General features: G+C 48.3%; 2 protein-coding genes across 2 annotated transcripts; both read right to left on the reverse strand.

The window, feature by feature from the left end:
• Positions 1-3,313: 3,313 nt before the first annotated feature.
• On the reverse strand, positions 3,314-4,512 carry LAGE3 (L antigen family member 3). Its single transcript, XM_003421711.3, has 3 exons — positions 4,319-4,512; positions 3,920-4,048; positions 3,314-3,672 (listed from the first exon to the last, which is right to left on the reverse strand). The coding sequence occupies exons 1-3, from the start codon at positions 4,510-4,512 to the stop codon at positions 3,558-3,560; spliced, it is 438 nt and encodes a 145-aa protein (XP_003421759.2). The 3' UTR covers positions 3,314-3,557.
• A 13,260-nt stretch (positions 4,513-17,772) lies between these two features.
• Positions 17,773-19,046, reverse strand: UBL4A (ubiquitin like 4A). The gene is made up of 4 exons (XM_003421754.4): positions 18,914-19,046; positions 18,581-18,686; positions 18,120-18,346; positions 17,773-18,006 (listed from the first exon to the last, which is right to left on the reverse strand). The coding sequence occupies exons 1-4, from the start codon at positions 18,959-18,961 to the stop codon at positions 17,896-17,898; spliced, it is 492 nt and encodes a 163-aa protein (XP_003421802.1). The 5' UTR covers positions 18,962-19,046; the 3' UTR covers positions 17,773-17,895.
• Between the last annotated feature and the right edge of the window lie 486 nt (positions 19,047-19,532).

The raw sequence follows: 19,532 nt of genomic DNA on the forward strand, positions 1-19,532 counted from the left end.
AAGATCGTGGAAGAAAAAATAGGGACAACATTAGGAGCCCTAATACAAGGCATAAACAGAATACAAAACATTACCAAAAATGATGAAGAGAAACCAGATAACCGGGAGCTCCTAAAAATCAAACACCTATGCTCATCTAAAGACTTCACCAAAAGAGTAAAAAGACCACCTACAGACTGGGAAAGAATTTTCAGCTATGACATCTCCGACCAGCGCCTGATCTCTAAAATCTGTATGATTCTGTTAAAACTCAACCACAAAAAGACAAACAACCCAATCAAGAAGTGGGCAAAGGATATGAACACACACTTCACTAAAGAAGATATTCAGGCAGCTAACAGATCCATGAGAAAATGCTCTCGATCATTAGCCATTAGAGAAATGCAAATTAAAACTACCATGAGATTCCATCTCACTCCAACAAGGCTGGCATTAATCCAAAAAAGACAAAATAATAAATGTTGGAGAGGCTGTGGAGAGATTGGAATTCTTATACACTGCTGGTGGGAATGTAAAATGGTACAACCACTTTGGAAATCTATCTGGCGTTATCTTAAACAGTTAGAAATAGAACTACCATACAACCCAGAAATCCCACTCCTCGGAATATACCCTAAAAATACAAGACCCTTCACACAAACAGATATATGCACACCCATGTTTATTGCAGCTCTGTTTACAATAGCAAAAAGCTGGAAGCAACCAAGGTGTCCATCAACGGATGAATGGTTAAATAAATTGTGGTATATTCACACAATGGAATACTACGCATCGATAAAGAACAGTGACGAATCTGTGAAACATTTCATAACATGGAGGAACCTGGAAGGCATTACGCTGAGTGAAATTAGTCAGAAGCAAAAGGACAAATATTGTATAAGACCACTATTATAAGATCTTGAGAAACAGTATAAACTGAGAAGAACACATACTTTTGTGGTTACGAGGGGGGGAGAGAGGTAGGGTGGGAGAGGGTTATTTACTGATTAGTTAGTAGATAAGAACTACTTTAGGTGAAGGGAAGGACAATACTCAATACAGGGAAGGTCAGCTCAACTGGACTGGACCAAAAGCAAAGAAGTTTCCGGGATAAACTGAATGCTTCAAAGGTCAGTGGAGCAAGGGCGGGGGTTTGGGGACTATGGCTTAAGGGGGCTTCTAAGTCAATTGGCAAAATAATTCTATTACGAAAACATTCTGCATCCCACTTTGAAATGTGGTGTCTGGGGTCTTAAATGCTAACAAGTGGCCATCTAAGATGCAGCAATGAGTCTCAACCCACCTGGATCAAAGGAGAAATGAAGAACACCAAGGTCACATGATAACTATGGGCCCAAGAGACAGAAAAGGCCCCATGAACCAGAGACTTACATCATCCTGAGACCAGAAGAACTAGATGGTGCCCGGCCACAACCGATGACTGCCCTGACAGGGAGCACAACGAAGAACCCCCGAGGGAGCAGGAGATCAGTGGGATGCAGACCCCAATTTCTCAGAAAAAGACCAGACTTAATGGTCTGACTGAGACTAGAGGAATCCCGGGGGTCATGGTCCCCAAACCTTCTGTTGGCCCAGGACAGGAACCATTCCCGAAGACAACTCATCACACATGGAAGGGACTGGACAATGGGTTGGAGAGAGATGCTGATGAAGAGTGAGCTACTGGTATCAGGTGGACACTTGAGACTGTGTTGGCATCTCCTGTCTGGAGGGGAGATGGGAGGGTAGAGAGGGTTAGAAAGTGGCAAAATTGTCACGAAAGGAGAGACTGGAAGGGCTGACTCATTAGGGCGAGAGTAAGTGGGAGTACGGAGTAAGGTGTATATAAGCTTATATGTGGCAGACTGACTTGATTTGTAAACGTTCACTTAAAGCTCAATAAAAATTATTTAAAAAAAAAGTACAATCAGAACGCTCCTCAGAAGCAAGGATAAACCAAAACAAGACCCGCTGCCATCGATTCTGACTCATAATGACCCTAAAGGACAGAACAGAACTGCCCCTTGGGGTTTCTTCCAAGGAGCACATGGTGCATTCAAACTACCTACCTTTTGGTTAGCAGCCGAACTCTTAACCATTACACCACCAGGGTTTCCAGAAACAAGGATGGTGAGACTATATCTCACATACTTTGGACAAGTTATCAGAAGGAACTAGTCCCTGGAGAAGGACATCATGCTTGGTAGAGGGTTAAAGAAAAAGAGGAAGACCCTACATGAGATGGATTGACACAGTGGCTGTAACAATGGCCTCAAACAACAACAATCGTGAGGATGGTCCAGGACCCGGCAGTGTTTTGTTCTGTTGTACATAGGGTCGCTATGAATTGGAATTGACTCGATGGCCCCTAACAACAAGAAACACCTGATACCCCTGCCCCAACACTTTACCAGTTGTCCCAGCATTCCCCTTTATACCCACTGATCTGAAACACATCGAAACCAAAGCAAACCCATTGCCATCGAGTCAATTCCGACTCATAGCGACCCTATAGGACAGAGTAGAACTGCCCCAAAGAGTTTCCAAGGAGCACCTGATAGATTTGAACTGCCAACTTTTTAGTTACCAGCTGTAGCACTTAACCACAACGCCACCAGGGTTTCCGAAACACATCCAGTAAGCCACAAAATTTGTCTGCTAGTGTTTCTGGGTTGTTTGCTTTTCTCTTGCAAACTAAATTTTTTTATTTTGGTGGAAAGTGGACCCAAAGGTGACAAGGATGTGGAGAAAACAAGAATTCTGGTGGGAGGGCATTTTCTGGAGAGCAAGTTTGTATGGTAGATCAAGAGCCTTAAATAATAAATTTGAAAAGTAAATATTTCATTTAGTAATACTTCCTGTTGGAGTCTAAGGGAAATAACCGCTCATGGAAACAGGTATATACAAGAATCCCATTGAACTGTTACTCATAATAGGAGGAAAACTGGAAAGAATTTAAATGATCAGCAATTATTAAGTGTCATTCATACATACATTTAATACCCTGGTTTTGAAGAATTTGTAGAAAGAGGAAAAGCTCTATCTTAAATGAAAAAAAAATTATGAAAAATGCTGAAATTAAATCTAATTCTTTTATATTATTGTTATACATGCAATGCATAAATGCAACTATAACACTAAGAAAATATTTCAAAATGTTGAGAGTGGTGAATGCTGAATGAAAGGACACGAGTGATTTTCCTTTTCTCCCATTTCCCAAATGGTCTTCAATTACCTTGTACTATTTGAATGTGTGAGTCCCAGAAGCTCCCCTCCAACCTGAGGACAAGGAACTCTGGAGGCGTGGGAGCTGAAAAGGAACTCAGATGCGGAGTAGAAGCTCAGTTTTATTTTCTGCAGTGACAAACATTTAAGCACATCCCCCTCCCCTTCCAGCCACAAGGAAACAAAACAAGTGGGCAGAGAGTGCCCAAGGGCCAATGCAGGCATACCGTTAGACTGGCACAATCAGAAAGTGGCAACTACTCCAGGAACCAATGCCCGGGGCGGGGGGGGGGGGACCACTGCCCAGGAGGGGACACAAGCCCAGGCCTCAGCCCCCTGTTCCTGGCCAAGGCTTAGCGGAAAACAGGGGGCCCGAAGCGCTGCATGGTCCGCACCACCATGGAAAGCTGGTCGAGGAAGTTGATGATGGAAATCCGGAGTAGGCGAGGGTCTTCGGCAGTCCAGTGGCTAATAATGAGGCAGAGAAAATAATTTAAAGGTGAGGACTTGGCCTTGCTGCTGTCAGGCCGTCATTCGAGCTAACCCTTTCGGTGTCTCCAATCAGAGCGCCCCCCTCAGGCGGCTATAGGCTCAGAGCACCACAGCCCCTGCTTAAAACCTAACCGGTAGATGACTCTGTTACAGCGTCCGTCGGATGGAGATTGGCCTCAGTCACCTGCCACCACCCGTCACCCCGGCCCCTTCTCGAACTTACACAGCCAGGACACTACCGTTCAGTGTGAGCTCCTTATGAACCACCCCTCGGTGAGGTTCAGCATCTGGGGCCAGGGAGCCACGGGCGATCTCCGCCTCCAGGGGCGATCGGAAAGGCACGGTGAGGGAGCTGGCGGGCATGTGGTTAAGGCACCCCCGGATACTGGCTTTGTGCCCCAGACTCCTTCTCCGTCCCAGGCCCGCTGCCCCCCAGGCCGCCCTCCGACCTCCGTACCGCGCCCCCTGGCCCTCAGGCCTTCCCTCTACCGTCCTAACCCCCCGACAGCCCGGCCGCCCTCCTCAGGCTGCCCAGGCCACTCCCTTGTTCCTCCTTGTGATCCCGCCAGGCCGCCCCTCGCCCGCCCCCTGGCCTTTCATACTGCCACCTCAGAGAGGATACAATTCGTGCAGTCGGCTGCCGGGGCCTGTGGCCGCGGGCTCGGCGTCTCCGCCCGGCCCGGGGGCGTGCGGTGCCTGCGCGACCTGGGGAAGGTCATCGGCGGCAGCTGCCTCCGGGACCGCGCCTCCCGGAGCCCCGCGGTCAGCTTGGCCTCCCGCGCCGCCCTCCGCGCTGCCGGCGCCTGCGTTCTGCATGGCCGCTGCTCCGCCTCCGACTCCGCCCTCAGCGCGCCCAGAGAGGCCCGCTGTTCTCGCCGCCGGCGCCCGAGGGCAGGAGGCGCCCCACGGAGCCCCGCCCCTCGACCTGGGACTCCACCCCCGGGCGCCTGCGCACACAGGCTCCTCGTGAGCACACGGGGCGCATGGTTGCTTCTCGCCAAGCCAGCCCTACTACGGCCCCGCCCCCCCGACCCTGTCGGGCGTGGAGAGACAAGTTCCCTCACCAGCCTCCGCCCGGTACAGCAAGACACTACCCCGTGCGCCTGCACACACAGGCTCCTCTTGAGGATGCTAAACGCGTGACAGGTTCCCGCCAAACCGGCCCTGCTGGAGCCTCCGTGGCCCGCATTGGTGCGGAGAGAGCAAGGGTCCCTCACCAGGCTCCACCTCTCAGTGCAGGCGGCACTCCCACAGAGTGGCTGCACAAACAAGCTACTAGTGAGGCCTCCAGGCGTGTGCCGGGCCCTGCAGCGGGCCCCAGGGAACCCATTAGCACCCAGACCCTGAGACTCCCTAACCAAGCTCCGCCCCTTGTCAGGGGACGCCACTGGGGTTCCCCACAGCGCCTGCGCTAATAGCCCTGCTTCAGACTGGGAGACCCCATGGGTTGCCAAGCCACTGAGGCTACCTTACGAAGCTCCACACCTGAGGGTTGGCTCCTCGCCATTAGGGTCTAAACTGCGATGTCAACTTGTAGAAGCCTTCCTGAACACCAATCTAACAGTACCCCCAGGCACTCCTTAACGCCTATAGTCTAAAATTATATGCTTGTCCATTTGTTTACTTCTTTCTTGCTGATCTATCTTCTCTGGGACCTTTTGTTTTTGTCCAGGGCTGTATTTCCAGCACTTAGGACAGTGGCTCCCCTGTACTAGGCAGATAGTTACTTGTTGAATAAAACAGTATTAAAGAAGTGTATCGACAGGGAACTGCCAGAAATTCCAGGCAGTTTCAGAAGAGGACGTGGAACCAGGGATGTCATTGCTGATGTCAGGTGGATCCTGGCTGAAAGCAGAGAATACCAGAAGGATGTTAACCTGTGTTTTATTGACTATGCAAAGGCACCCGACTGTGTGGATCAGAACAAATTATGGATAACATTGAGAAGACTGGGAATTCCAGAACACTTAATTGTGCTCAAGAGGAACCTTTACATAGATCAAGAGGCAGCTGTTCGGACAGAACAAGGGGATACTGATTGGTTTAAAGTCAGGAAAGGCATGCGTCAGGGTTGTATCCTTTCACCATACCTATTCAATCCATTTGCTGAGCAAATACTCTGAGAAGCTGGACTATATGAAGAAGAACAGGACATTAGGATTGGAGGAAGGCTCATTAATACCTGCGTTATGCAGTTGACCCAACCTTGCTTTCTGAAAGTGAAAAGGACTTGAAGCACTTCCTGATGAAGATCAAAGACCACAGCCTTCAGTATGGATTGCACCTCAACATAAAGAAAACAAAAATCCTCACAACTGCACCAATGAGCAACATCATGATAAACGGAGGAAAGATTGAAGTTGTCAAGGATTTCATTTTACTTGGATCCACAATCAACAGCCATGGAAGCAGCAGTCAAGAAATCAAAAGATGCATTGCACTGGGTAAATCTGCTGCAAAGGACCTGTTTAAAATGTTGAAAAGCAAAGATGTCACCTTGAACACTAAGGTGCGCCTGACCCAAGCCATGGTATTTTCAATTGCATCATATGCATGTGAAACCTGGTCAATGAATAAGGAAGACTGAAGAAGAATTGATGCCTTTGAATTGTGGTGTTGGCGAAGAATATTGAATATACCATGGACTGCCAAAAGAACAAACAAATCTGTCTTGGAGGAAGTGCGGCCAGAATGCTCCTTAGAGACAAGGATGGCAAGACTGCGTCTTACATACTTTGAACATGTTCTCAAGAGGGATCAGTCCCTGGAGAAGGACATCATGCTTGGCAGATTACAGGGTCAGCGGAAAAGAGGAAGACCCTCAACGAGGTGGATTGACACAGTGGCTGTAACAATGAGGTCAAGCATAACAACGATTGTAAGGATGGCGCAGGACCAGGCAGTGTTTCGTTCTGTTGTGCATACGGTCGCTATGAGCCGGAACAGACTCGACAACACCTAACAACAAACAACAAGGAAGTATGCTGGTGGTGTAGTCGTTAAGTACTAGACCTGCTAACCAAAAGGTCGTCAGTTCAAATCCACCAGGTGCTCTTAGGAAACTCTATGGGGCAGTTCTATAGGGTCGCAACGAGTTGGACTCGACAGCAACTTTTTTTTTTTTTAAGGAAGTATACCACCGCACTGTCAGTTTGTCTTATTGTGGTGGCTTGCGTGTTGCTGTGATACTGGAAGATTCGCCACCAGTATTGAAAATACCAGCAGGGTCACTCATGGTGGACAGGTTACAGTGGAGCTTCCAGACTAAGACAGACTAGGAAGAAGGACCTGGAGATCTACACCTGAAAAAAATTGGCCAGTAAAAACCTTATGAATAACATTGACTGAACACTGTCTGATATGGTGCCCAAAGATGAGCCCCTCAGGTTGGAAGGTGCTCAAAATACGACTGGGGAAGAGCTGCCTCCTCAAAGTAGAGTTGACCTTAATGGTGTGGTTGGAATTAAGATTTTGGGACCTTCATCTGCTGACGTGGCACGACTCAAAATGAGAAGAAACAGCTGCGAACATCCATTAATAATCAGAACGTGGAGTGGACAAGTATGAATCTAGGAAAATTGGAAGTCATGAAAAATGAAATGGAATGCATAAAGATTGATATTCTAGGCATTAGTGAGTTGAAATGGACTGGTATTAGCCATTTTGATTCAGATAATTTATATGGTCTACTATGCCGGGAATGACAAATTGAAGAGAAATGGCGTTGCATTCATTGTCAAAAAGAACATTTCAAGATCTATCCTGAAGTACAATGCCTACAAGAAAGACCTGTTAATGTGACTATTATTCAAATTTATGCACCAACCACTAAGCCCAAAGATGAAGAAATTGAAGATTTTTACCAACTTCTGGAGTCTGAAATCGATCAAACATACCATCAAGATGCATTGATAATTACTGGTTTTTGGAATGCAGAAGTTGGAAACAAAGAAGGATTGCTAGTTGGAAAACATGGCCTTGGTGATAGAAACGATGCCATAAATCGCATGATAGAATTTTGCAAGACCAATGACTTTATTCATTGCAAATACTTTTTTCAACAACATAAACGGCAGCTATACACATGGACCTCGCTAGATGGAATACACAGGAGTCAAATTGACTACATCTTTGGAAAGAGACAATGGAAAAGCCCAGTATCATCTGTCAAAACAAGGCCAGGGACTGATGGTGGAATGGACCATCAATTGCTCATATGCAAGATTAAGTTGAAGCTGAAGAAAATTAAAACATGTTCACAAGAGCCAAAATATAACCTTGAGTATATCCCACCTGAATTTGGAGACCATCACAAGAATAGATTTGACGTGGCGAACACTAATGACCGAAGACCATACGAGTTGTGGGATGGCATCAGGGACATTATACATGAAGAAAGCAAAAGGTCATTAAAAAGACAGGAAAGAAAGGAAAGACCAAAATGGATGTCAGAAGAGACTCTGAACTGAATGTGCACTAAGTAAAGGGAATTGAAGAAATGATGATGTAAAAGAGCTGAAGAGAAGATTTCAAAGGGCAGCACGAGAAGACAAAGGAAAGTATTATAATGAAATGTGCAAAGACCTGGGGTTAGAGCACCAAAAGAAAAGAACATGCTCGGCATTTCTCAAGCTGAAAGAACTTAAGAAAAAATGCAAGCCTCAAGTTGCAATTTTGAAGGATTCTGAGGCAAAAATACTAAACAATGTAAGAAGCATCAAAAGAAGATGGAAGGAATACACAGAGTTTTTGTACAAAAAGAATTGATCAATGTTCAGCCATTTCAGGAGGTAGCATATGATCAAGAATCGATGGTCCTGAAGGAAGAAGTCCAAGCTGCACTGAAGGCATTGGCAAAAAACAAGGCTTCAGGAATTGATGGAATACAATTGAGATGTTTCAACAAAGGGATGCAGCGCTGGAGGTGCTCACTCATCTATGCCAAGAAATTTGGAAGACAGCTTCCTGGCCAACTGACTGGAAGAGAGTCATATTTGTGCCCATTCCAAAGAAAGGTAATCCAACAGAATGCGGAAATTATTGAACAATAAATATCATTAATATCACATGCAAGTAAAATCATTCAAAAGTGGTTGCAACAGTACATCGACAGGGAACTGCCAGAAATTCAAGCTGGATTCAGAAGAGGACATGGACCGAGGGATATCACTACTGATGTCAGGTGGATCTGGAAGCAGAGAACACCAGAAAGATGTTTACCTGTGTTTTATTGACTATGCAAAGGCATGCGACTGTGTGGATCATAACAAATGATGGATAACCTTGTGAAGAATGGGAATTCCAAACAATTGTGCTCCTGAGGAATCTGTACATGGATCAAGAGGCAGATGTTCAGACAGAACAACGGGATACTGCGTGGTTTAAAGGCAGGAAAGGTGTGCGTCAGGGTTGCATCCTTTCATCATGCCTATTCAATCTGTATGCTGAGCAAATAATCCAAGAAGCTGGACTATATGAAGAAGAACGGGGCATCAGGATTGGAGGAAGGCTCATTAACAACCCGCATTATGCAGATGACACAACTTTGATTGCTGAAAGTGAAGAGAACTTGAAGCACTTACTGATGAACATTAAAGACTATAGCCTTCAGTATGGATTACAGCTCAACGTAAAGAAAACAAAAGTCCTCACAAGTGGGCCAATAAGCAATATTATGATAAATGGAGAAAAGATTGAAGTTGTTAAGGATTTCATTTTACTTGGATCCACATTCAACGGCCATGGAAGCGGCAGTGATGAAATCATATGATGCATTGCATTGGGCAAATGTTCTGCAAAAGATCTCTTTCAAGTGTTGAAAAGCAAAGATGTCACTCTGAGGACTAAGGTGCACCTGACCCAAGCCATGGTGTTTTCAATCACCTCATATGCGTGCGAAAGCTGGACAATTGAGTAAGGATGACCGAGGAAGAATTGATGCCTTTGGATTATGGTGTTGGTGAAGAATATTGAATATACCATGGGCTGCCAGAAGAACAAACAAGTCTGTCTTGGAAAAAATACAGCCAGATTGCTCTTTGGAACCGAGGATGGCAATAGTTTGTCTCACATAACTTTGGACATATTTCCAGGAGGGACCAGTCCCTGGAAAAGGACATCATGCTTGGTAAATTAGAGGGCCAGTGAAAAAGAGGAAGACCCTCCACGAAATGGTTTCACACAGTTCCTGCAACAATGGACTCAAACATAACTATTGGTGAGGATGGCACAGGACTGGGCCGTGTTTCATCCTGTTGTACATAGGGTTGCTATGAGTTGAGTCTTAGTTATCTAGTGGTGCTATAACAGAAATACCACAAGTGGGTAGTTTTAACAAGGAGAAATTTATTCTGTCATAGTCTAGGAGGCTAGAAGTCCGAATTCAGGGTGCCAGCTCTAGGGGAAAGCTTTCTCTCTCTGTTGGCTCTGTGCCAAGGTTCTTGTCGTCAATCTTCTGGTCTAGGAGCTTCTCAGCGCAGAGACCCCAGGTCTCAAGGATGGGCTCCCCTCCTGATTCTTCATACTTGGTGGCATGAGGTCCCTCAGTCTTTCTGCTTGCTTCTTTCTTTTACATCTCAAAAGAGATTGACTCAAGATACAACCTAATCTTATAGATTGAGTCTTGCCTCATTAACATAACTGCCTTTAATCTGCCTCATTAATATCATAAAGGTAGGATTTATAAACAGGAAAATTACATCAGCTGTCAAAATGATGGACAATCACACAATACTGGGAGTCATGGCCTAGCCAAGTTGACACACATTTTGGGGGACACAATTCAATCCGTAACACGTTCAAAGTGACTCGATGTCACCTAACAATAACAACAATAAGGAAGTACAAAACTCAATGACTGTCTTGGACCCAGCAATCCCAGAATTCGCTCCACAACTATGAAACAGCATATGCACGAGGTTTCTTTCAGCAACATAATTGGGAATAGTAAAACATCGGGCACAACTTAAATATCCACCAAAAAGGGCCATTGTGTGGAGTGGCTAAATAAACTATGGTCCATCCGCACGATGGCCCTATGCAGCTTTAAAAATAATACGTATCTGTATGGAGTTGGCTCAGTGGCAACATACACCAATATGGAATTATTTTTGGGATATATTATATAAAAAGGGGGAGTACAAAGGACACAGACACACACACTTAGTGAAAAAAAAGCATAGGATGGATCAAACAGAAACTATTGAAAATGGTCACCTAAAGAAAGTTGAGATGGGTGTGGGATTTCTTGAACGTATCTTTTTATGTAGTTTTGACTTTTGAACCATGTAAGTATTTTACATATTCAAAAACTGATTTAAAGGGATGAAAAAATAAAATACTAAAATTTAATAAAAACAAAAAGTAATGATCCAAATGCATATCTTATTGACAACAAAACCACGCAGAGGAAATAGTTCAAGTGCGTTTTAAACAGCGCCTGTGCTCCTTGTGTGGTTTACGTGGGATATATTCTAAAAACAAATTGGCTTTCCTCTTAGTATGTTGGTTGTAGGTAATGGTAATGGTGAAGTGAACGTGAGGTTATTTTGGGTGTACTTTAGGATAGACTCTATCTGATAGAGAAAATGAGTAAATATATGGATGCTGTCAGGAGCAGACAACATCATTCCTAATAATCTGAAACCTCCCTGTGGAATGAGAGAAGGTGACAAAGAACCTGTGATACTGGGTTGGAATTGGAGGTTTCAGTACGAAATCATGATTTCTTTAAAAATTTTCTTAAAAAATATATTTCCTAGTCCACTGAAAGGGTCTAGAAGCAGTGACACCCCAGTAGCAATGAGCGCACCCTCAGCATTCACCAAAAAAAATTAACCAGGTCACCTTGGAGAAATGGCTGATTCTAGGGCTAGGATAGGGAAAATACAAGATGATCCTGGAGTGCTGGTAACATTCTATATTTTGATCTGGGTGGAGATAGATACATGATGTATTCAATTTAAAAATCCATTGAACTGTACACTTATGATTTGTGTACTTCACTGTAAGTATGTTTCAGTCCAATAAAAAATTATTACCCAAAAATATGATGGTCATGGATTCTAAGTCATTGAATAAAAATTCCATGAATCCTCCCTGGTATTCAAGAAAAGAGAGCAGGAAAAAAGAAAAACTCTTCTTTATAGAGGAAGTCCAACTAATTTAATAAGTACAGAATGAGAGAAAACTTTAGACAATCACCATTTTGCAACCCTGAGTGTAATAACTGATTAAGGTGAGAATCATCATTGGCTGCTGTATTAGTTTCCTAGGGTGCTGTTAAAAAAATACCACGAACTGAGTGGCTTATGAGAACAGAAATGTATTGTCTCAGTTCTGGAAGCTGGGAGTCTGAGATCAGGGTGTAAGCCATGTTGATTCCTTCTGAGCCTTTGAGGGACAGTCTGTTCCACGCCTCTCTCCCAACTTCTGGTAGCTTCAGGCATTTCTTGGCTTGGAGCTGCAGCGTAACTTCATCATCAAATGGCTGTCTTCCCTCTGTCTGCCTCTCTGTGTGTCTTTGTTTTTCCTTCTTATTGTTTTCGCTTTTTCTTCTTTTATGCTTGGGTATGACCTCATGGTAACTTAACTGGTAACATCTTCAAAGACCCTATTTCCAATCAAGATTATATTCACAGGTACCTGAGGTTAGGACTTTAACATATGTTTTTGGCAGACGCCTACTTGACCATGTGATCAAACTGAGCACCACCAACAGTGGGACAGCCTAACCCCATGTGCCTCCTGATGTGATGTCAGGGGAATGGGAGAGAAGGACACAACATCACCTGGGCAGTAATCTTGCCAAAAATGCTTAACCTGATTCTAACAATGCAGAACTAATCAGGCAGACAAGACTTTGGGACATTCAACAGCACAACTGCCCAGACTCTTCCAAAAAAATTACTGCTTCTCTTAAAAAAGTTAAACATAGGGTTACCATGTCGTTGTTAGTTGCACTTGGCCTGGCTCTGACTCACGGTGACTCTATGTATAGCAGAAAGAAACATGGCCTGGTCCCGGGGCCGTCTTCATGGTTGGCGCTGTGTGACTCCAGGCTCTGACTCACGGTGACTCTATGTATAGCAGAAAGAAACATGGCCTGGTCCTGGGGCCGTCTTCATGGTTGTCGCTGTGTGACTCCATTGTTCTGGCTATTGTGGCACTCCATCTCACTGAGCGTTTTCCTTGCTTTTCTTGACCCTCTACTTTACCAAACGTGATGTCCTTCTCTAGCGATTGTTCTTTTCTGATGACATGTCCAAAGTTAGTGAGTTGAAGTCTCCCCATCCTAACTTCTAAGGAGCGTTCTGGTTACATTTCTTCTAAAACTGATTTGTTCATTCTTCTGGCAGATCATGGTATGTTCAATATTTTTTGCCAACGTCACAATTCGAGTTCATCAATTCTTCTTTGGCCTTCCTTTTTTCTTGCCAGCTTTTGCATGCATACGAGGCAATTGAAAAGACTATGGCTTGTGTCAGGTATACTTTAGTCATCAAAGTGACATCTTTGCTTTTTAACACTTTAAAGAGGTCTTCTGCATCAGATTTGCCCTATACAATATATTATTTGATTTCTTGACTGCTGCTTCTAGGGACAAGATTGCCATATGATCCAGCAATTCCACTCCTAGGTATTCACCCAAAATACTTGAAAGCAGGTATGAAAAGCGATACTCGTACAACATTCATTGCAGCATTATCCACAATAGCCAAAAATGTGAAACAAACCAAGTGTCCATCAACAGGTGAATGGATAAATAAATAATGTCAGTCAAAAAAAATGAAGTCCTGATACATGCCACAACATGTCTAGGATATGTCGGGAGTCAGACCCTTGGTATCTGAACCAGAGCTCAGGAGTGAGGCAGGGCGAAGATGTGGACTTGGGTGAACAGAAGGAGAAATGGGAATGACTACAGACGCAGAAGAGGAGGCAGGGATGGGGCCCTGGAGCACCCCGACATTGAGAAGGCCAGCAAGGTGAAAGGTAGGGCAGGAGAGATGAATGCCTAGCCATCTGGCCAGGTCCTGCCTTCATGCTGCACATTTACCCTGGGGTCAGGGACTGTCCTCAGACCCTTCCCTGAGGGGTGGGTGGTGGGTCTGGGGTACACATTCCTCCACCTGTTGAAGGATCTCACTATTTGGGGCCTCCAGGTAGGCCTGAGGGCCACCCCGAGACTTGGGGTGAAGGCAAGGTCTACAGCCATGTTGTCCCCAGTCCCATATCACAATAGCCCCAGACCCTCCTTCACAGAGTCCTTGCAGCTCCACAAGTGTCGGCCTCAGTTTCTGCTGAGCGTTACCACGGAGCTAAGCCAGGAGCAGAGCAGCCCCAGCTCCAGCTCAGCCCCACGCCCTCCCACCTCTCTTCCTGTCGTGGTTGATCAGCTTGTTCCTCCAGCATTGGCTCCCTTGCCTGTCTCCCCTCCCTGACCTGCCGACTCCTGCCTGGCCATGGTCACACATGGCTTACCATCACCACCACCACCAGCAATGACCACAAACATTCTCTCTCTCTTCACAGCCCTCCGCAGATAAGCTTCTGAAATGAGGGTTCCCCAGTCACTGTCTCAGCCCCTTACCTTTCCCTCACTCTCACTCCTCAGCCCACCCTACAGTGGCATCCCCCAACTTCCCAGAAACATTCCGGCCAAGATCACCAATGACCTCTTAGTTACTAACCCCAAAGGAGGCTCAGCCCCCCCCCCCCCCCCCACCTCACCACCTCTCAGCAGCACCAGACAACCTCCCTGTCTTTCTGGAAGCATGCATTCTGGCTTCAAGGACACCACACTCTCCTGGTGCTCCCTGTCTCAGGATGCTCCTCAGCCTCCTTTGCCCAGTCCTTTGCCTCTAACTAATCTCTAGTTGTTGAAGTTCCTCAAGGCTCAGGCCTGGGCTCATCCCTTTTTTCCTGCCGCACCACATTGGTCCCCACAGTTTCTAGAACTTCCTTTCCACAGATAACTCCCCAAAGTCATCTTAGAAGGCTGCACAGCATCACAGTTACAAGGACTCTGGAATCTCACCAGGTGTGGGCTCAAGTCCCGACTCTGCCCCTTCCTGGTAGATGGCGGTTAGGTGAAGACGAAATGAGGTAAGTACTCCTCAGAGAGTCCCTGGGTGGCACAAACCATTAAGCACTCATCTATTAGCTGAAAGGCTGGTGGTTCAAATCCACCCAGAGGCACGTCAGAAGACAGATCTGGCAATTGGCTTCTGAAAGGTCACAGCCTTGAAAACTCTGTGGTGCACAGTTCTACTCTGCACACATGGGGTCGCCATGAGTCAGAATCGACTTGACAGCAACTAACAACAACTCTGCATAGAAGAGGCACAGACCAATCCAGCAACTGTCGCCATGACTCTTCCTTTTAGCCTTCCCTGGGTCAGCTTTTCCATTAGTGAGGCTTCCCCATTAGTGAGGCTTCCCCCAGACACCCTGAGAACTTCAAGTCAGCTCCAAACTCTCCCTGGAGTTCCTTACCCCATGTCCAAGTGCCCAGTGGACAGCTCCCCTGGCCACACCTGGCCACTCCAATGCAACCAGACCACATCCAGCCCTCCTCTGTCCTCTGCCTAGGCTCCCTTTTGTTCCGCCGTCTCTCCACTCTTCTGAGCACGAAGCCTGAAAAGAATCCTCCCTTTGCATCTCTCACTCCGTATTCAGCCACCACCCGAACATGCCCCTGTTACCTCCTAAAGATGTCGGGAAAGCTGCCTTCTCATGTCCAGCTGGGGCCTCTCCTAACTACCTGGTCGCCCGGAGCAACTGACTCAGTGACCATATCTAGGATTTGTCTCTTCACCTGGAAAATGGAAGTCAAAAGTACCTGTCTGAAGTTCGCCAGCAACGTGGAGAACCTGCAGCAGAGGGCCCTGAGGAAACGCTTCTCCTGGTCTGCGCTCCCTGTCTCTGTCTCACCCTCAATGTTTCCACGGTGGTCCTCCTCCTGCTTTCTGAAACACATCCGTGTGTGTTGGTCCCAGAAGTGGACAGCTGCTATTTGGGGCCACCTAGCATTTCTTGCTCCGCCACCACCTCAGGACCTTGCCTTCGGTGAGTATCTCCACCTCCCTCGTGAAGCCCAAGTGTTTCCAGGGCAGCTGCTCCAGGCACAGTGCCAGAGGGCAGGCCCTGAAGGGGAATTAGTCCTACCTACCTCTTGACACACTGTCAGAGGCTGTAATATTGGCTGTGAGACCCAGTTCTGCCCAACGAGACAAAAGCACTTGTTTGCTGGGGTCATCTGAGAAGCTACTCTATAGGGAGAGAAGAAGCCCTTGGGTTCCACGGCAGGTCCAGGCAGCCATCTTTTCTCATAAAAGGAGTGGCCAAGAATGAAGCAGACATTGCAGAATGCTGAGAGGAGGCAAGAAGAAAGAGGGTATTTGGTGAAATGGTTCACCGCTGCCAATACCCTTGGACTTCAATTTCTTCTATTGTTAAACTAATTATTTGAAACCTGTTATGGATTTAACCGTGTCCCCCCAAAATCTGTGTTGTAAATCTTAACCTCTATGCCTGTGGTTCTAATCCCATTTGGGAATGGGTTGTCTTTGTTATGTTAACGAGACAGGATTAGTGTAGGATGTATCTTGAGTCAATCTCTTTTGAGATACACAAGAGATTAAACAAGCAAGCTAGAAAGCAGAGATGGGGGAAGAGAGATGCCAAGCCACATGAAGCTGTCCAAGGAGCCAGGAAACAAGCCAAAGAGACAAGGACCTTCCCCTGAAGCCGGCACCTTGAATTCGTACTTCCAGCCTCCTAAACTGTGAGAAAATCAATTCTTGTTAAAGCCGCCCAGGTGTGGTATTTCTGTTATAGCGGCACTAGATAGCTAAGATAGAACTAAAGGCGGCCCAGCTAATATAGTTCCCTTTGGATAAAAATAAAAATCTCAACCACCTTTACTGTTATTTAAACCTTTGAAATAAATTTGCTGCCTAAAACAAAATGAAAGCATTGGCACATTTTCACGAGTGGCTGGACCACGCATGCTGTTTCTGCTCCCAGCCCTCGGGTAGTCCAGGGGCTTGGGTCTGGTCTTCACAGCCTTCGCCCATGGGCCTTGGGCGGGGAGTTCCCACCTAAGCCACCCTCCTGCTGTAAGAGCATGGAGACATGGGAAGCCCCAGGGGGGACAGCGGCTGGAGCAGGGTCTCCATATGCACATGGCTTCCTTCCAGCCTCTACCACCCAGGGCCCTCCTCAAAGGAACGGGGCTTAGATGACCTTCTGCACTCTTGGACAGGGCAAGGTGAAGGAGAGAGAAACCGGTGCCACCCAGTCCCCGCTTCTTCAGGGGAGGAGGGGCGTGGAAAGGGGAAGGCCCTGCACACGTGCACCTTCCGTGCTGTGATGAGTGTCCTCAAGCAAGTCACCTGTCACCCCTCATGGGCGAGACCTGACCCCTTCTGGGAGGAGACAGAGGAGAGCCGTGACATGAAGGGCCAGGACACCCCGTCTCTGGTCCATGCTTGGCCATTGCTTCCTTTTTGGCCTCAGTAGTTTATCAAACCCAGGGGGAAGCACTGCTGCAGAGATTCCCCCCCTGCTGGGCTGGGGTGAGGTTGAAGGAAGATGGACTCAGATTGGAGGAGTGGCCCTCACTGAGCAGAGCTGATGGCTGGGGCCCAGCATGGCACAGGCACATGCCCCAAGTCACACCACAGAGCCCCGATCTACTTTTCCTTCATCAGAGCACATGGGTTGTAGCGGCTCTGAGGAAGGCCCCAAGGCTGGCTGTCATATGCCAGGACATGTGTCACATCAGCTCCTGTGAAGATGAGTAGAGGGCAGGTGGCAGGACTGAGCCCCAGGCATCAGCTGCCTCCCCTTTCAGGCCTGGGAGGGAGTCGATGGAGAATTTACTCTCAGTAGGCTACCCATGAAACACCACAGCTCAGCCCTTGTAACTGTTGTAAACAACCACTTGCCCTGCTCCACTGTGAGGCACTTCTAGAAGGTGGCTGGACTCAGATTCTGCCCCCATCCCCTTCACTGGTATGAGCCGGTGTTGTCACACTTTTGTGAGGGGTTGGTGAGTGAACCCAGGTCAAGTGCTTTGACAGTGACTGGCACCTAGCAAGAGCCAGTAGCAGTCAGCTGTTTTTATTTTGTTAACATTACGAGAACACATTTAATGCAACATGCAGCCATGCTTCCTCCCACATGCCAAGGATCTTATTTGGAGAGCCCCTTCTCCGTAGCGTCGGTCACTTCAGGGTTCAGGAAGCGGCTTGCCAAGCGTTCAATGTCATCCATCGTCAGGCGGCTCAGGGACCTCTCGTACTCCTGAGGAGAGAAGGCCAGCAGGATTTGGGCTGGGGGGGGGCAGTCAGCAGAGGCTGGAGCAGGGGGCACTGGAGTGGCAGAGGAGGTTTGGGCTTATGGGGCTACATTCTCACCCGCTGGAGTTGTTCCTGGACCCTGTTGGCATCTGCTGAGCTGAAGTGTCGGCCCAGAACTTTGGCGATCAGCTGCCAAGTCTCTGAGGGTGGAGCTAGTGGTCGGGGCTGGACCTCTGCCTGCCTCCGAGCAGTGCCTTGGTCCAGTAACACCTTCTCCAGAGGCTTGACCACTAGGTTGAGCTTGGAATTGGGGCCAATGCTGTAATCTGAAAGTCGTTTTCCATCTGCCAAGGAGAAATTGATGAAGTTCATTACCTCCAGCTGCTGTAGTTGCCCAGGGAAGTGAGCCCAAGCAAGGGCACTGCAGTGTGTCTTGCTGCCGGTGTGTCGGCTCCCTCTGTGCGGGCAGCACTGATAGCCGCCTTGCTGTGGAGCGTCACACTGCCACCAGTCTCATTCTCGACACCCCACCCCCGCCTTCCTGCGGGGCTCCCTGGGCGTCTCCACTCCCCTGGTACCTGCCAGGGCTTTGCCCTTGAACAGCAGCCGCTGCTGGCGCACAGGGACGTTCAGTTGCTCGGAGACCAGAAGCTTCAGTGAGGACACCATCTCGTCCTCTGACACCTGAGCGGACCGAGTTTGGGAGGCAGGGGTTGAGCCTGCAGTTCGCTGGGCTGTGAAGCCCTCGCAGGCCCCTCCAGGACTCAGCTCTCCAGGCCTCCCCGCCCCGGCTGGCCGACCTGCCCTGTCCCCTCCCCGAGCCGGCGCCGCCCCTGGTCCCTTCCCGTCCCCGCGCCTGAAGGCGGTGAGTGCACGAGTGGGGCAGGGTGGACCGGGCCTGGCGACACTACCTGCAAGATGCACTCTCGGCCCTGGAGCGCCTTCACCGTCAGCTGCATGGCGGCGGCGGCGGCGGCGGCAGTGTCCACTTCGACTGACGCGCACCCCAACGGCCCCCCGCCGCGCGCCACCGCCACCGCCCCGGGCGCGCGCCGGAACCGCCCCGTGCGCCCCACCCTAGCCCGCCCCCTCCCCGATTGCCCCGCCCCCGGCCCTCACGCCCCGCCTCCCCTTCTCGCCCCGCCCCCTCCGGCCAGCGCGCCCCGCTCCACCCTCTGCCACTCCGGGAGGAGGAGTTCCTCTGGTGTCTGGCTTTGCCCACGCCCAGGGCCGGTCCAGACTGCCGGATCTCCGCCCTCCTCCTCCACCCCGCTACCGTGCGGAGAAGCTAGGCTGACGCCAGCCAGCCAGTACTGTATGCCAGGGTGGAAAAGAGGAATGAGTTGGCCAAGTTTGCTTCATCTGGGAGATGGGGCTTGGGAGAAGGAATGGCTGGGAGTAAGCTCGCCCCGTGGAACTTCAGGCCCTCCAGACGCTCCGACTGCTGGTGGAGTAGCTCAGTAGCAAACCTAGAGTCTGCCTCTCAGTGAGCCCAGCCAGGGAGGGGACAGGTGTCCACAAGCCCTGTCC

Source organism: Loxodonta africana, chromosome X (assembly GCF_030014295.1).
Source record: "Loxodonta africana isolate mLoxAfr1 chromosome X, mLoxAfr1.hap2, whole genome shotgun sequence".
NCBI lineage: Eukaryota > Metazoa > Chordata > Mammalia > Proboscidea > Elephantidae > Loxodonta > Loxodonta africana.